Source organism: Mytilus californianus, unplaced genomic scaffold, assembly GCF_021869535.1.
Source record: "Mytilus californianus isolate M0D057914Y unplaced genomic scaffold, xbMytCali1.0.p SCAF_11, whole genome shotgun sequence".
Classification (NCBI taxonomy): domain Eukaryota; kingdom Metazoa; phylum Mollusca; class Bivalvia; order Mytilida; family Mytilidae; genus Mytilus; species Mytilus californianus.
This window is the reverse complement of record NW_026262593.1, coordinates 17,693,441-17,711,158: the sequence shown is the minus strand read 5'-3', so window position 1 is coordinate 17,711,158 and position 17,718 is coordinate 17,693,441. Positions and strand designations below refer to the sequence as shown.

General features: G+C 31.0%; 1 protein-coding gene across 1 annotated transcript; it reads left to right on the top strand.

Annotated features, from left to right (window-relative positions):
* The first annotated feature begins 445 nt into the window (after positions 1-445).
* Positions 446-16,560, top strand: LOC127720717 (uncharacterized). The gene is made up of 13 exons (XM_052227482.1): positions 446-650; positions 1,313-1,403; positions 3,590-3,745; positions 6,697-6,846; positions 7,232-7,313; positions 8,537-8,581; positions 9,020-9,064; positions 10,257-10,354; positions 11,935-12,007; positions 13,621-13,707; positions 13,953-14,641; positions 15,207-15,236; positions 16,271-16,560. Exons 1-10 carry the CDS (start codon positions 612-614, stop codon positions 13,694-13,696), a joined length of 855 nt encoding a protein of 284 aa, XP_052083442.1. The 5' UTR covers positions 446-611; the 3' UTR covers positions 13,697-13,707; positions 13,953-14,641; positions 15,207-15,236; positions 16,271-16,560.
* The last annotated feature ends 1,158 nt before the right edge of the window (positions 16,561-17,718 follow it).

The window sequence follows — 17,718 nt, the reverse complement described above, 5'->3', positions numbered from 1 at the left end:
GAAAGAAAGTTATTAAACTGTATTAAAAACGAAAAAATACGATGACTAATTATTGAATTTTCCACATAATCGTGATTTTCTATAGTTTGTTTTGTTTTTGACTTCCACTTGAAAAAGGACATTTTATTTGAATTAACTCTTGAACTAAATACGGAACTTTTTAAAGACACGACAACAAATTCTAAATATAATTGTTGGAGATCGCATGGATAAAACAATGAGATTATTTATATACAAAATTGAAATCTCATTTCTAATCAATTACGTACATCAAATTAATCATAAGTTAGAGCAAGAATATCCTTAGACCTTAGCGCTGAATAAGTAATTAAATCTTCTTCATCAATCGAAAAAATAAGTTTTTAATAATGCAATTAGAATATTTTTTTCGCAGAAAAACCATACACTCTAGTGCTGATGTCATACAAGCAAAATATTTTTCGGAACCCTACTGAAGTGGATATTTATGTGTACATTAATTCAACACTTAAATACACTTATAAAACTACAACCGTTAAGTAAGGAAAAGGATAGTAAAACTTCTATACCACCATCTATGTGAAACGTTGTAGATTATTGTATTTAGAGGTTCTATAACACTAATAGAAATCATGTGGATCTTGTACTTTTTAGTAATTGGTTTATTGTTGGTAAGTAGTTTCTAATTATACGAATCCTCTTTGTTAGCTGTTACAAATGGTGCGAATTGCTTCTTATGCTGTTTTTTCAACATTATGTATAATTTATGTTTCAATAAAAACCATCCACGTCTTCCGTAGTCTACTCTCTTGGCCTTTGTTGCTAATAGTTAATTTGTATGTAAATCTATCATTGAATGATTGTTAGTTGCTACACGTTCAGTGACAGTTATTGCATTCCTATTTAGTACGATACTTATTAAAACGTTATTGCATGTTATGATAAAAGTCAATGTTGCAAAAAAGTATAAAAATGTTACAAACCTTTCAGTGGAAAATGGATATCGGATATTCTATAATAACTTTCAATATATTTCTTCATATCAGAGAAGTACTTAAGGAATACATTTGTTAGATACGCGTTGCGCCTGTTTCTTAGATAATTTTCATTGGGTGCGCTAAACATAGATAAGAAATTTACCGATAAATGTACCACCCAGTGCCGGACTGACAGAATAGTGAATTCAAGAATGTTATCGCAAGCAGGCAGTACTAGTTTTAATCAATGTTAACTGTTGTTTGCATCTTAGGGCCAATATTTTCAATGATATAACCAAAGGTAATATAGGTACCGAATATTGCAATAAATAAATACGAAAATATTTGAATTGTAGGTTGACTTTTGTGAGAATTCTAAAGTCTATATTACACATGACATTGGTGGTGCGATAAAGCACTGTAAACCCATATATAACTGTCCACCCGGTAAGTCAATGATATAGCACTTATAAGATTGATAAACATAGAGTTTTGTACTGATGCATAAGCATATGCGTAATTATAATATAAACTACTTAAATTAGCTGCTGTATAAATGACGTTTATCAATATTTTCTTGTATTTTTATCAAGCATGATATTAAGAAAAACAGCAAATATAGTCCTTAATGGGATTTGCTCGTTGTTGAATTCCATACGGTGACCTATAGTTGTTTATTTCTTCTACATTTGGTCTCTGGTGGAAAATAGTCTCATTGGCAATCATACCACATTTTTCAATTTTTTTACTTGAATGGTGTAAACTTCTCACATATAACAGACACCGGTACACTATGCACCATACACCATACACTATATCCCATTACACCAAACACCAAACACCATACACCATGTACCAAATAAGAAAATTTTACAATTTATATCGAAATTTGTCGTTCCAATGTTCTCAGTTGTTTACTTCTTTTCCTGTATCCCTTTAATCTAATTTCAACTATAGCTAGTTAAACAAAACTCTTTGTCGCGGGTTTCAAACAGGCTCATATTCACAAAAACACAAAAATCAGCTGATTTCACTTCGTAATTATATGTAGAAATACGCGAAACAACTATACACCATGTACCATACACCAAACTCAACACACTATACCTAATTACACCATGCACTATACCCCATTACACCTTACACCAGTACACTATGCACCATATGCTTTAATATATTATTTTATGCTTAACAGAAAAAACAGACGATTGGTATGCATCAGTTAGACAGCAATCCCATGACACAAATTACTAAAATAAAAGATTTGCCAACCTGAATCTTTTGCGCTAGTGTAAAAAATACATTCAATTAAGCATTACATGAATGGTTTTCTCATGTATTTCATTTTCGACGGAATAAGCAGACTAGTCGACTTAAAACAGCTACACCTGTACATATCATGTATCAGAACTTCTACACCCAGGATTGGAAGTACGCTTACTTTCTAGCGACCAACCTACAGTCTTCTCCAAAAGACAAGTAAATATTTAATGTACAAAGCCCTTAAATGCCTCGAGTAAAAAAATTTGAATAAATTTTACAAACCCTTTCAAACACTTAATTCTCCAAATAATGAAAAAGAAACATTATATGTAACATGTGATGACCAATGATGAGCATCCGACCTGTGACATTGATAGGCACATGTCTTTTTGGCGGAGTCAAACTAATGTTTTGATAAATTTAACTTCACCCTTTAAATCTTAACAACATACAAGAAATTCAGTAAGAGAAAAACATGGAAGTCCCTGAGTTAAGGGAGGTAACTTATTAATACAGGAATGCACTTGCTGTATTAGTTCTATAAATACATTTGTAAGTATCAAGTGACACAGAATTAAAATAATCAGTCTTTTTTAGAAACTTAGAATTTATTCATGAAAATCGTTGACTAGAAACGTTCCAGTCAGTTCAAAGAGTTGTATTCTTTAAGCTTGGTCGAATTTACTGTTTATATAAATAAGAAGATGTGGAATGAGTGCTAATGAGACAGTACAGCCTTCAACACGGAGCCTTGGCTCACGCCAAACAGCAAGCTATAAAAAGGGCCAAAAAATGACTAGTGTAGAACAATTCAAACAGGAAAACCATCGGTCTAATCTATATAAAAAACGAGAAACGAGAAACACTTATGAACCACGACAACAAACGACAACCACTGAACAACAGGCTCCTGACTTAGGACAGGTGCATACAAATACAGCGGGTTTATACCCCGACTTTGACATCTTAACTAAAGTCAATATAAAAATAAGAAGAATTTACAACTTATTTCGAAATTTGTCGTTCCAATGTTCTCAGTTGTTTACTTCTTTTCCTGTATCCCTTTTATCTAATTTCAACTATAGCTAGTTAAAAAAAACTCTTTGTGACGGGTTTCAAACAGGCTCATATTAACAAAAACACAAAAACCAGCTGATTTTACTTCGTAATTATATGTAGAAATACGCGAAACAACTATATGTATTTGGCAACAAGAGTGTATCACCAATAAATAGTTCCTAAGCAATTGACCAAACTTTAACACATAATCAGAACGTGTCTTCATGGAAATAAGGACGCGCAAGTCTTGTTTGTATCATATGAATTGATTAAATGTTTGCTTTTATAACATATTTAACATTTTCGTTTAGGACATGAAATTTTACCATGCGTAGCTGAATACACAAAAGACATCTGTACATCGTGTCCATTAGGACTTGTCCAGCCTGATTATATACAATCTACCATGGACACGGCTCTTACCAAGTGTTTTAAGAATAAAAATGTCGATAAATGTCGTCCAGAAGGTATCTATTCAACATTTATTATTGGTGTATGGTCTTAAGGGAGAATGGGGACACTGACTTGTGCATTGGGCGGATTCAAACGGGACCGGCTAGCTACAGGCGCATGCTCTCAGAAATTTGAAGAAAAAAAAATATTTTGGCGAACAAACGTCGACATTATCCCAATCGGTTCACTCGGAGAAATAGTAGCTTTGTTACTGCTTAAAATAAATTCTGGAACCTTCCCTATTCTGTTGTCTAAAGGGCGAAAGTAGACACACTGTTTCACATTTACTTTGCAGTACAAACACAGGGTGACAGACCAAACATAATCGGGAAAATTCATATAAAAAGCCATCCCACTCATAAATAAAATAAAAATAAAATCTTTACAACGGTGTACATAATATGTCTTTGGGATTACATAACTCACATGAATTGTGTATATCCAAAAAGGAAACCTATATAGGTGACAAACATTTAGATATACAATTGACTACATCTATGTAGTTTAAAACAAACTTAAAATACTACCCCGGTAATTCATTTCCCTGAATCATTTTTGACCTGTATATCAACGACCACAACCACATGGAATAGACAATATAAAGCTGAAAATAAACATTAAATGGAAAGCAACATATATGCTGAATAACGGCAGCAGTTGTTTACCGATTTTCAAATCTCGTAAACCGATCAACAAAAAAAAACCAAACAAGGTACTAAACAAAAAGTGAGGTAATCGCATGAATTCCAAAGGAGCTAAACCGGGTGCGTTGAAAGGGTAAGCGTTTTCTGATATCCATGTATCACCCGCCATGATAATCCACAGTTTGTCTCAATGTCACAGTTCGGAATAGGACACATATACTGGTATCTAAAGATCTTATATTGATTGGTGTTTAACGCCACTTTCAACACTATTGTGCTATTTCGTGGAGGTCAGTTTTTATTGGTGGAGGAAGCCGGAGTGCCCGGAGAGAACCACCGACCTTCGGTAGGAAAGCTGACAATCAGAGTCAATAAAGATTGGAGTCGAGTGCAAACATGTAGCTATTGAGTTCAACGAAAATTTGGCGATATTTTAATTAGGTCTTTCTACTTTTCTGTGGAAAGACCTATTGATTTTGTTCTGATTATTATTTTTTTTTCTTCCGCCTTTTTTTTTTCTTGCGAGTTATTTTTGTTTCAAAAAATGTCGCTTAGATATTTGGTAAATGATATCGAACAGTTTATACGCTTTTAAGACTGACACTGTTTAACCGAACACTTTACTTTGTAAAAGTTATCTCCCCGAACACTGTTTTTCTTGTGCGCACTACTCCTTCGCAACCGTTAAAGATAAGGACAAATTTATTTCACCAAATTGCTCATTATATCCTAAGGATATTGAGAATAATTTTGACCGAAGCGACACTCGAAATTACATATTTAAACCGGATTTTAATATTTTCATTTCAAAATATATCGTTTCGGGTGGAAATAAAAAATCTAAGCGACATCTTGCGAAACCACTATCCACCGAAAAAAAAAATGTGGCGGAAGAAGAAAAGAATAATAATAATGATTTCCACCCGAAACGATACATTTTGAAATGAAAATATTAAAATCCGGTTTAAAATGTAATTTCGAGTGTCAAATGATAGCTTACTGAATGCTGATTCTAAAAATATATGGTTTCTATACACTTTTGTTTGAAAAAAGGCAGATAATTTGTTACTTCCGGTTTAAAAAATGTCATTTCCGGTATTTTTAAACAGTTTACTTGACATTGGTTCCAAAAATATATGATATCGAACAGTTATTGCGCTTTTGAAACTGACCCTGTTTAACTGAACACTTTTTGTTGTAAGAGTTATCTCCCCTAACACTGTTTTTCTTGTGTGCGCATCTCCTTTGCAACCGTAAAAGATTACGACAAAATTATTTCAACAATTTGCTCGTTATATCCTCAGAATCTTAAGAACAATTTTGAGCGAAGCGTTCCGGAGACTCCATATGAGAGTTATTTCTCCTTCTGTATTTAAAACAAGTGAAATGCAATTGTAACTGGTAAACCATAGATGATAGAGACCTAGGGTCTTTTGATTTGAGGTCCTTGGTCCACCAAAAAGAAAATGGGGTCAAGGTCAAAGGTCAAGGTCAGGTTCTTAATTTTGATCTTGGCTTAATATTGCTTAATATTGCTTCTTTTCAGAAACCGTACAAGATATCGACAAAATATGTTTACTAAACAAACATTTGCGACATGTCGTAACATACATATTTTGGTTTAAAGCCTTTGACATTTGATGGGAGTTTCCTTCCCTCTAATACTCAAAATAAGCCGTATTGGGATAGAACTCATTTCCCTTACACAAGGGAGACTAAGGGTCATTTGATTTGAGGTCCTTGCTTTATGACCTTGAAATTTCGTTCAAGGTCAAAGGTAAAATTGACGTTCTAGTTTTTGACCTTTGCTGTAGATTCATATTTATACATTATTAAGCCTTAGAATCTTTGAATTATGTAAGTAAACATATGACCTTGCAAATGTCAACGAGAAGTGACCTTTTTTAACCGGAAGCGGCAATTCATCTCCCTTATTTAAAGCAAAAATATATGTAAACTATATATTTTTACAATCAGAGTTAATTAAGCTAATAATTGACACCGGAAGTGACTTTGATTTAACCGGAAGCGGCTTTTTATCTACCTTAACTGATGAAAAAAGTGCCTCAAACATTGTATTTTCTGAATCAGTATGTGATAAGCTATCATTTAAGCCCGAACATACTTTTTTCTCTCAAAATCTTCTTATCTTAAATGAATTTGAGTGGAAAGACCTTCAATTGTTCTCTGAATTGGTTTTTAATTTTATTTGCTTCTCGTAATAATAAAATATAACTCAAAGTAAATTGAAGCAATCTGATCTGTTTATGCCGTACCATTTATTTACCAAATATGTACCTGCATTCTTTAAAATATTTTAGATTTAGAGCCTAGTCGTGAAAACAGCGCAAAAGATTGTAGTTCTGGCGCAGATTTTTGTAAGTGTGATACAGACAAGTGTTACTTTGGCAACCCATGTGCCTGTACATATCGTGAATGTGGTCTGGGTGAAACTATGCTTTCAAATGGAAGTAAGTCATTACTTTACTGCCGTAGTAATTTTTTTCTATATTTTTAATCCTTAATAAATCATAAATTATTGACTGTAAAGAAATACTGTCCTCGTTAAGGGTAAGATACATTCATTTTTATTATATAGTGTTAGTAAAAGATGAGATGCAGAAGGGAAAATGAACAGATTTTCCATTTTTGCCCCTAAAAATATGACCAGTAATATTTTATTCAAGTTTTTACACAGGTTGAAATGTACACATGGATTTACTTAGCCTAACAATTAGTTTTTATTGCACCTATCATTTTATATAAATCATGTTAACAAATAACCTATAGTAAGTAAAATAAACAATCGGCAAAGATGCATTCATGTTAGCCCAATCCTAACCGTTCATATTTCAGCATGTCTCCAATGTCCAGCAGGAACATGGAAAAATGAATCCGGATGTGGTCCATGTTTTCCTTCCCAGGTTCCAGTTGTAAGGTACGTAAAATTTTACAAAATATTTAAAAAAAAATAACATCAAGTTTCATTGTTCAATCATATTTAGTAAAAATTAAAAAAGCTCGAAGTAGTTAGTGATGGGTATTGAGTCTAGCTAGCGATAACTTTGTAGAGACAACTCTTTAACAATAGAGGAAAAATACCTGCAATTTAAAAGACAATGCAAATGAATAAATGTTGTTTTTCTTTTGATCAACTACTGAAATTATTTGTTGATTAATTTTAAAACATCAAATAATTATCTTTTTATTTTACCATTTTACCATTAGCAGTAATTTTTTGTGCTTCTTTGTTACATTTGTTTGTTTTTATGGTGATTAAGATGATAACACAATGATGACTGCTGTACCCCTATTTTTGACATGTTTACCTATTGTGTCTGTTTGTTTTGTTCACGCATCGTTGTCAATATAATGGAATTTGATGCGACTGTCATACAAGTGAGAGGTTTAGCTAGCTATAAAACCAGGTTCAATCCCCCATTTTCTACATAAGAAAAAGCCTGTACCAAGTCAGGAATATGACAGTTGTTATCCATTCGTTTGATGTGTTTGAGCTTTTGATTTTGCTATTTGATTAGTGACTTTCCTTTTTGAATTTTCCTCGGAGTTCAGTATTTTTGTGATTTTACTTTTTACATTTACGTTTGGTATGATTGAATACATAGCATCACTTAGGATTTATTTGCTACTAGATACATTATTGCAACGGAATTGCCTCTCTGACATGTACAAGCTGGAGATGTAGCACGCTGTAAAATCTGTTTCACTACCAGTTTCTTTTATATGTATGTGAATCATGTATATGACATTCTTACTTTAGGAAGAACCACACTAATTGGCACAACAAATAAACTATTTTTTTATCGACAACATATTTGTTCAGTTTGTGGGTGGATATTTCAGCAGGCAATCAGTGCAATGTATTTATTCCAATGGGTACTTAAAATGCACCACTACTGACAGATTTGGACTTATATCTTTATTCGTATGAAGCAGAATTCCGACAGAACCTTCTCAAAGACAAAAAGAAAAAGCATCTTGCGAAGTTCTTTAATTTTAACTTTCAGATACTAGTATTTCTATGATGTTTTGTCACTCAATAATCCACATTAAACTACAATTCGTCTCACGTGATGATTTCCACTTTCCAATGATTTTCCGATTTCTTAACTAGTACACTGTAAAATTGTTTCATTTCAGTACTCAGGTAACACAAATAATTATTACGTCTACAAAAACAAAAAGGTTTGTATGATTATATAATAATCAATTAAACATGAACCTATGCTCTTAGAATGAATAAGAAAAATGTATAACTAAAATTGAAGATTATTTATGCATTGGAATAAGAAACCTTATTGGATTAAATGCTTTTGACATGTCAGGAACAGTAAATTTTCAGAAAATTATCGTATTAATGACTGTTCCTCTCTTTCAGTTTTCCCCCTGCATATCGAAATTGAACTACTCCTACCTATCACTTAATGGACTATTAATTTTTACATTTAGACACAAAATTTGTAGTATTGTATCAGTTTCTTTTAAAGTTTACCATTGCAATGAACATTCAATTTTGTGTACGTTGAACTCTGTATTCGGTAAACTGTAACATCCATCAACAAATATATATATATAATACCCTTGTCATAGCAGCTAGTATACTGTAAAATTGTTTGATTTCAGCACTCAGGTAACACAAAGATTTTTTACGTCTACGAAAACAAAAAGGTTTGTATGTTTATATAATAATCATTTGAACATTAACCCTTAAAACGAATGAAAACAAATTATATTGCTGTTATCAAAATTAATGAAAAAGGTAAAATAACAAAATTACCGAGCTCCAAGGAAAATTCAAAACGGCAAAATCAAAAGCTCAAACACATCAAACGAATGGAAAACAACTGTCATATTCCTGACTTGGTACACACATTTGCTTATATAGAAAATCGTGGATTAAACCTGGTTACATAGCTAGCTAAACCTTTCACTTGTATGACAGTCGCATAGAATTCCATTCTATTTACAGCAGTATGTGAGCAAAACAAACAGACATAATAGGTAACAATGTCCAAAATTGGGGTACAGACGTCAGCATTGTTTTATAATCTTAATCATATAAAAACAAATAACTATTTCAACAAAGAAAAACAAAATGGCATATAGACAGTCTATAGACAAAGTACATAAGCGAAAATGACACACAAGAATATAAAAATGTCCATATCACAATAACACATTTGGCGGGATGTATAAATGTCGAGCCACGCAAAAATGATATTACCAAAAATGGACTAAACAGTTGTAATACCTAAGTCCTATATTTCCAATATGTCTGGTAATAATAGAGTTGTATCTTTAAACTTGTATGGTAATAGTACAATTTATCTTTCACGGAAGTTTCTGAAGAAATTCAAAGCTACATCATATTACAACATTTAAATTTTCAAATTTTGTCATACAAAATAACAATATTTAAAACTTTGAAATTTCAATAGATAATCTATAGTACATACAAATTATTGGAAAATAAATAATTGTCCTTGTAATTGTTTTTCTCTAATTCTTACCAGCTTTATCCTTTTCCTGGTCTGGTGATTATTTTTATTTAATTAATGTGTGGTTCGTTTGATCTCAGTTATTCATTGGTCAGTCTCGCGATTTTTAACTGTCTCGAATGGATAAAAATCGTATCATACTTGATGCAATAGTAGAGTCTTTCTGAAATACATTTGAGCTGATTTGTTTGGGACGTTTGACTTTTTATAAAGGTATTGTCTGATTTTGCGACTTCTATATTTGATATCCCGCTCGGTAGCTTTTCACTCTTTTACTTCAATATACGAGAAGGAAACAGCCTTAAATAGAAAATCTAGGCTATTTTAGTTAGTAATAATGAAACTTTTATCATGACTTACAGTCGGCAATATGTTACAACCAGAATTGAGATCCTTCCATTGACGGAAAGAGAAGCAATCGTTACTTTGGTTCCAAGTATTGGTAAAACACAATCAAAAGGTAAAGTTATTCATTATTAAGCATTGATTCATTATACTGTAATAAAACTAAATACTAAAATAAAATGTCACAGTAAGCTGAACAATTTATCAGCAATTCTTCTTTAATTTTATTCATAAATGAATGAATAGGCTGTTATAAATTTAACACTAACGTGATAAAATAGCAGTTGTGCTGTCAGTTTAACGACACAAACATGCCTAGCTTATTTTGTTACAAAATAGTATATGAGACGAATCTTACCTATGTAGACATTATATCCACATTAACATCTTAAAATATATTAGCAAAATAGTCCGATGGGGCTTATATCTAAATATAAAGGAGAAGATATCAAATGAGGCTATGCATTCAATATCTAATTAATTCTATTTCATAAAATGAATGAAATTGAAAGCACTCATGGAAAATTTTTAAGACAAATTCAAAAATGTAAATGCTAACATATGATTAATGTCTTGTGAATATCTGGATAATGTAATCTGAAAAATTAATACTCTTCGATTTTGAAATTCCATGATGGGAAAAATGGCGTTTTCGTACCTTCTGCTTAATTTATTGTGCGTCTTAATGATTTTTTAAACTAAATAATATGACCATTACGAATTCATTCTCATCCAATCGTATCATTTCATATGTTTTTGTTAGTCGCGTCGTTACCGTGTACGTTTGCCACAAAAACGGAAGCAGGACAAAAGTAATACAGTTTCTGTTCATCAAAGTTTTCTTCTACAGGATTGATCGTATCTTTTATGCTATGAGATGTAAATTAGTACTTTGTGAGTTTTGTTTTAGTATTTATCGAGCATTTAAGGTTCTATATATAAATATAATTTGTTAATTTTATACATTGAAATGCATTTGTTTGATAATTTTTAAATATGAAACTTCCTGTGTGGAATAACAATTGATTTTGTTAACAAAAAAACAACGTTTGGAAAATAGTATCTAGATTTATCAAGTTTCTTAAATGTTGATTTTCTGAACACATATATTGCCATTAGCAACATGTTATGGAAACCATACCAATTATGCATAAAATAACAAAACACCAAACACCAAACACTGCAAATTAAAAACAAAACCGATACTCGATGGAGTCAAACATACAGTTCAATTATGTGTTATAATCACATGATATCGATTGATAAATTAACGATGGCGACCGATAAATGATTCAGAATGGATACTCTCTTTGAACGTGAAGAGATGTGTGAAAAAAAAAAAAAAAAAAAAAAAATAATAAAAACGCCGTTTAAATTGCATGCGTCCGAACGCTTCTGTGGATTTACCTTCACCAGGAACGCTCAAACCGAATATAATATGGGTAAGCCAACGATGTACAAGAACCGAAACAGCTATATTAATATCATAAGTATTATTATTATTTTTATTATTATTATTATTATTATTATTATTATTATTATCTTAAAGCCTTCCCAGAGAAATTTTAAGACTTTTCGTTGTTGCACATCCGTACTATAAACAGATGTAAAGATTTTCTTTTCATACTTAAAGTTGTACTGTATTGCCATCGCATTTAATCCAAAGTATTCTTTTGTTTTTTTTTCATTCAACAGGCGGAATAACACACGGAAGAGCACAGACTCCAAATTCAATTGAAAAAACATCTTCAAATTCTTTAATTGCAGTGTAAGAATACAAATTTTCTCTGTGAATGATTTTTGAAACAGATAAAAAAATTTCTAAATATGATTTTTAAAATTAATCAAAGATACCAAACTTATATAAGAAGACAGACGCGTTCCGTCTACCTTAAAATCATCAGTATATATATCACAACATTATTCCGCCTTTGAGTAATGACTCACCTAATACCGTTTCATAAAAAAAGAGCATTTCATTTCATATAGAATTTATAGTAATCACCTATTACGTATTTAAGTTTTTTTAGAACATTAATTTAGAACATTACTTGTTGTATACCAAAGTTTTTTTTCAAGGTATTACACTCTAGTTATCATATCGTTTAACTAAACAACCAACAACTAAAATTTACATACAATTTTCAACAATACACAAGTGTTTTATACTTTAAATTTAGCTCTAACTTGCACTAAGAGAAAATTTGTGAGACAATAAAAAGAAAAAAAAACATCGGCATAACTAATTTGTGTTTGTCAAACTGCTATATATCCAATTAAAATTAATCCTGTAAATTGTGTGGTTCAAATGTCTTTAAATTTTCATATTTTTGTCAACAGGTCAAAGTAAATATTTTGTAAAAAAATTATAAATTAAACGAGACAATTCTATTTTTTTCATAGTCTTGGGTACCCCTAAAAAAGACCCTTCATTAATAGCCTCTTTGTAAGCAGCAACCCTCTGTCAGTGAAATCATGTTTCTAAATTCAGGCCCTAGAATATCATATCATCTTGGAGAAATATACAATATATTCAAGTACGGTTGGAATATTGCTTTATAGATATGGAAAGATCGTAAATCTACCAGTCGTAACATATATTTTGTAAATCAAATATTCAAACAGTTTTATGATGTCAGGTAAAGAAAACGATATTTTTTTTTTATCAGAGTACCTTTTATAAATTATTAGGCGTCCTGTTCTCAACTAAGATATAATTATCCGTGTTGGCAATGTTTTAATAGAACAAATGAGAGTAAGACAAATATTTGTGACAAATAGTTGATGATTTTTTGAGAATTGAGTACTTAGATAGTATTCAGAGATTTTAGGGTCAATATATTATCTTCTAATATAAAATGAAATTACGTTGAGTGCTCTAGCTAACTTTAGAATACTGAATTCAGCTTACTACAAAGCCTTGATATTATTCCGAAGAAATCTTAATATACATTATGATAACAAATCAATAAGATTAAAATGTACGTTTATAAAATGTTGTTTTATATGAAATATACAGAGAAACAAGTTCTGAAAACTTGACAAACTTCCATCTTAAGCACTTACACATTTGGATGTGTAAAATGTGCATGTGTATTTAAAAGTACATACTTGGATATTAAAACTTATCCTTTTAAGACAAGTGAACTTTCAAAGAAAGAATAGTTTTCTTGCTTTCTGTAAACAGATGTACAATTTTGTTTTTCAATATTCATACATTTTTCTTGAAAAAGGGTGAGGGCTTCTACCCTTTTTTCTACTTTCAATTTTCATTATTTGTAATCAATTCAATAATAATTTGGATAAAAGATAACGAATTTAACAGTTTTAAATTTGTAGATTGCTTGTTAACATTTGTTTATATATTGATAAATTTTGCAGTGTTGTAGTGTTGGCAGGTTTTTGTAGTTGTTTGCGTAGTCCTTTTTCTTGTATTGTTACGAAAGCACAGAAATAAGACAGATCAAGGTAAAATTAAATGACGCAACAAGTATTGTAAAATATGAAAATTTAAAAAGTCAAAACCTAAAAGATCACTCCTTTAAACTGCACTTCATAAAAGAAAAACATACTAACATGAGACAATTTAAAAGACAAAACTACAAGGCCAAGCCACAAAACGTTACAATGTACAACTGGAAAAATTTATTCAAACATGTTAAACTTTGAAGTCCACGCCATTAAACTGTACCTTAAACAATCTTGTATTTCAGTGACTTTCTTGACTTCGAAAACGACAATATGTCAATTAAAGGAAATAACGAAAAACCAAAATTATGAAATAAATATAAAACCTTAGACTAGCAGATGTTCTGTGTGCTGATTATGATGCCATTTTTAGATGCAGATGTTATAGAACAAGGAGGAATTCTGGTTTCGGCGACTCTAAATAACAAAATGAAGAATGACAATGTTCTAAACGGAATCCAAGATAAAATCGCTGGTGATATTGAGAACGAAGTAAACAAAGACAATGTAAATGATCAAAGCAAAAAGACAACCAATGATTCCGCTCATAATAATGATTTTCGTCGAGATGTATTATGCAGTGACAACGGATTTCCGCATAATATTAAAGACATTGAAGTTAACAAAGTAGAAGAATTGCCCATAGCCATTATTGTAATTTTTGATAAAAAAAAAGATATAGTATTGGCAGTCGAACAATCAGATATTGATCGAATTGACATTATTGTCTGAGAACTACTGATTGCCGAAAATACAAAGGATGTGCATCAGGCAGATTGTATGGAAAAGCAAACACAAATGCCTTTCGTGCAAGCTCCAAGATTGGATGAAGATAGTTTAAATACAAATTCAACAATTGGGTATGCACAACTAACAGAACATAGCTTAAACCCTGTGACACAAGTCTCAGATGAAAGATTAGATCAAAATACAGGTAGGTCTAACTTTATGATATCGCATAAGTAATTTGAATCAAGTCAGCAATTGATGTTCTTTCCAAGCGAGTCAACCATTGTGTAAGTCAATAATTGTTGTACTTTTTAGAGTAGGTATTTTGCTTGCGTATATTTTTGCAAGTTGTCCGGTCTTCTCGACTCAAAAGGTTTTTCTCCCACATTTTTCATTTATTGAGTTTAGTTTATATCTTACCTGTTCGACAGGTTTATTATATCGACAGTTTGCATTTATAAGCATGATACGACTTTCTAACAATTCATTTTTTATTTTCTAGATGCATGTTACTGTTTTATTAAAGAAGTCAAGTGTTTTTAACTTTGAATGAAATTCAATGTAAACTATTTTATATGAAAATAAAACTGGTTGGTGTGCCATCTCAGTCCTTTAGATTTGTCAATGTTGTTCATTATTGAGCAATTAGAAACGTGTATATTCATGGGAACGAATTTAAGTAGAGTATAAGAACCGGTATTTTCTTATTTGACACTTTAAGATAAATAGTTTATAAGCTCTTGTAACTTTAGTATACCTTTCACTTTCAGAGGAGGTCGGTTGTGGATATGGGTCCGAAGGTAAGTCTTCACATCATATTTGTTTACAAATATGCACAAAATCACATCAACACTACTATTAGTACCACTGATACAAGTGCTACTTCTACTTCTGTTGTAATTACTACTACTTTGTTGTAAAGATATAAGAATAACAAACAAGAAAATAAAATGAGGGACAGACATAACTATACGCCAAAAACAAAACGGAAAATTTATGACGGAATGTTTTCAAAAGTTGTCTTAAGAGAAAACGGAAAATGAATGTGACGAGCTTCACTAAAAACTTTAAATCACGATGAGTATTACGACGATAATATGCAATTACAACAGAAATATCAACCAAACAACATATATTCGATGTGGAAATTTTCATTATTAATTATTTTGAAAATTAAATATTTATTAACGAATGAACAAAGTGATAACAATACATTGGCTGCTGCTATATTCTATTTGAATAAAAACTAGTTGACTGAAAGGCTTTGTATTTTTCTGAATTTCCACACTGTTCGCCAATGTCCTATGATAAAGGCCCAGGTTCTCTACAAAAATATGGTGAATTGGTGAATTGGTATACATATCGATGACAACAGATAAAAAATGTAATTACAAGAAAAGTTGACGAAGAAACCTGAACTTACTAGTAGGAAGTGGTAAGTTTGCGAAATATTAACAATTGTGCTTAATAGGAAATAATGAAAAATTGTGTAGTTTGGAACTAAACACCCATAGACTCAGAGCTTTTGGTTTATATGTTATCATATCATTACATTCAGATTTTAAAGGATATCTGAAATTTATTATGCATGTATTTATTATTTGTGTAATCTGGTTATTTTGATATTTGGAATTTTAGTAATGATAATATATCTTGCCAAATCAAGTAGATCTATTAGACAATTATATATCCAGAAAACAAGGTATATAAAACTAAATCAAATATATATAGCGACGACGTTTACATAACAAACAATGCCAACAGAGTTATATACATCATGACATCAAATTTTTCTTACTTTTGTATTATTGATGACACATTCCGATTATTTTAGTTTCAGTTTCGAATGCTAGCACGGAAGGAACAGAGATCATTACAAGCGGTCTAGAAAGTTTTAATTATAAATTAACTGGACCGACAACACCATCTGTTCATAGTGAAAGTATTCAACCTAAGCAGATTATTGTTAGAAATGATAGTGGCGTTTATGACAGTGGAAATGGATAGCGCTGACAATTTATCATTGAAGAGACTAGGCAGTTAAATTTATAAACATATTAGAGAGACGATGAAATCAGAGAAAGTTCAGGGCTTTATAGTATCTTTATTAAAAGGAATGTATTAGATATGTCTTAAAGAAGTGAATTTGACGGGAAAAAATCATTAAACAATAGCTTTTACTATAGGCAGCTAAACAACCGTGTTATGTGTTCATGTACATTATATTGTAGTTTAATACATACATCAGTCTACGCATTCATGTACTGTTTATGGAAGTTTCGTGTACATTTTATGTAAACGTTATACAATACCTACGATTCTCAACTTTAAAATATACCTGTGACGTAAATCTTTTGTTCAAACTCTCCATTAATTTTTCTGGAATGGTGAGTTATTTTGTATTTTGCATCTTCATCCGTCTGAACTTTTTGCCTTTTGGCTATAAGCATGGGCACTTTCTTCAAAAAAGTGTTCACCCATGGAAATAAATCTAAAGGACGTAATGCGATATTGAATGAAGATGAAAACTTAATAAAACGTCTGATACTGGTTTTTTTAAAGGTTGGATCGTAGTAATACAATGAACACCAAATATCTCATTATTAACAAAGTCAACTCCTTTATTGCAAGTCGTAATTCCATCGTATGAAATATAGTATCGTATTCACTAAAATTCTACAAAAATATCCGCAGTTTCATTTGTGTATCTACAACATATAATCTGTGTTAACTCAGTTGAAGTCGTTTGTAATATTGAACACATTAATTTTATTCAATAATGAAAATTAGAGAAAAAAATATATTTCGCTTAAAGATTTGCTTTTAATTTTACCGTTCAAATATCCATCTCCTTGAAATATGAAATGATGTATTTTGATCTTGTACAACAAAAATCGTTTTGAGCATTTTAATATATACATTAAAAACAGAAAAGTAAATCGGATAGTTTCTACAATAATATTGTGGTTCAACAGAATAAATAGTTCATGAAACTGAAATGGTCAAAATGGCGTATTCGTTATATTATTTAAATGCTCTTTTTTATAATTGAATATAGCACTAATGAATGGAATTTGAGGGGGTATAAATAATATTTAAACGAGGCATTAATATTTTGCGACATAATCAAAAACATTCAATGGTGTTGATATTTATCCAGTGGCAGTTATATTGGCAGTGGCAAATATTACAGTTATATCGGCAGTGGCAAATATTACAGTTATATCGGCAGTGCGAATGTTCGGATTATAAGTGGACCCTTATAGCAGTGTTTGCACTGAA

What these genes read in the sequence shown, in the direction of transcription:
- LOC127720717 (XM_052227482.1), top strand. Translation starts at nt 612, where the DNA reads ATGTGGATCTTGTACTTTTTAGTAATTGGTTTATTGTTG. An exon ending in TAGTAATTGGTTTATTGTTG is followed by an intron (nt 651 to 1,312) that starts GTAAGTAGTTTC and finishes TTTGAATTGTAG; the next exon opens with GTTGACTTTTGTGAGAATTC. An exon ending in CATATATAACTGTCCACCCG is followed by an intron (nt 1,404 to 3,589) that starts GTAAGTCAATGA and finishes ATTTTCGTTTAG; the next exon opens with GACATGAAATTTTACCATGC.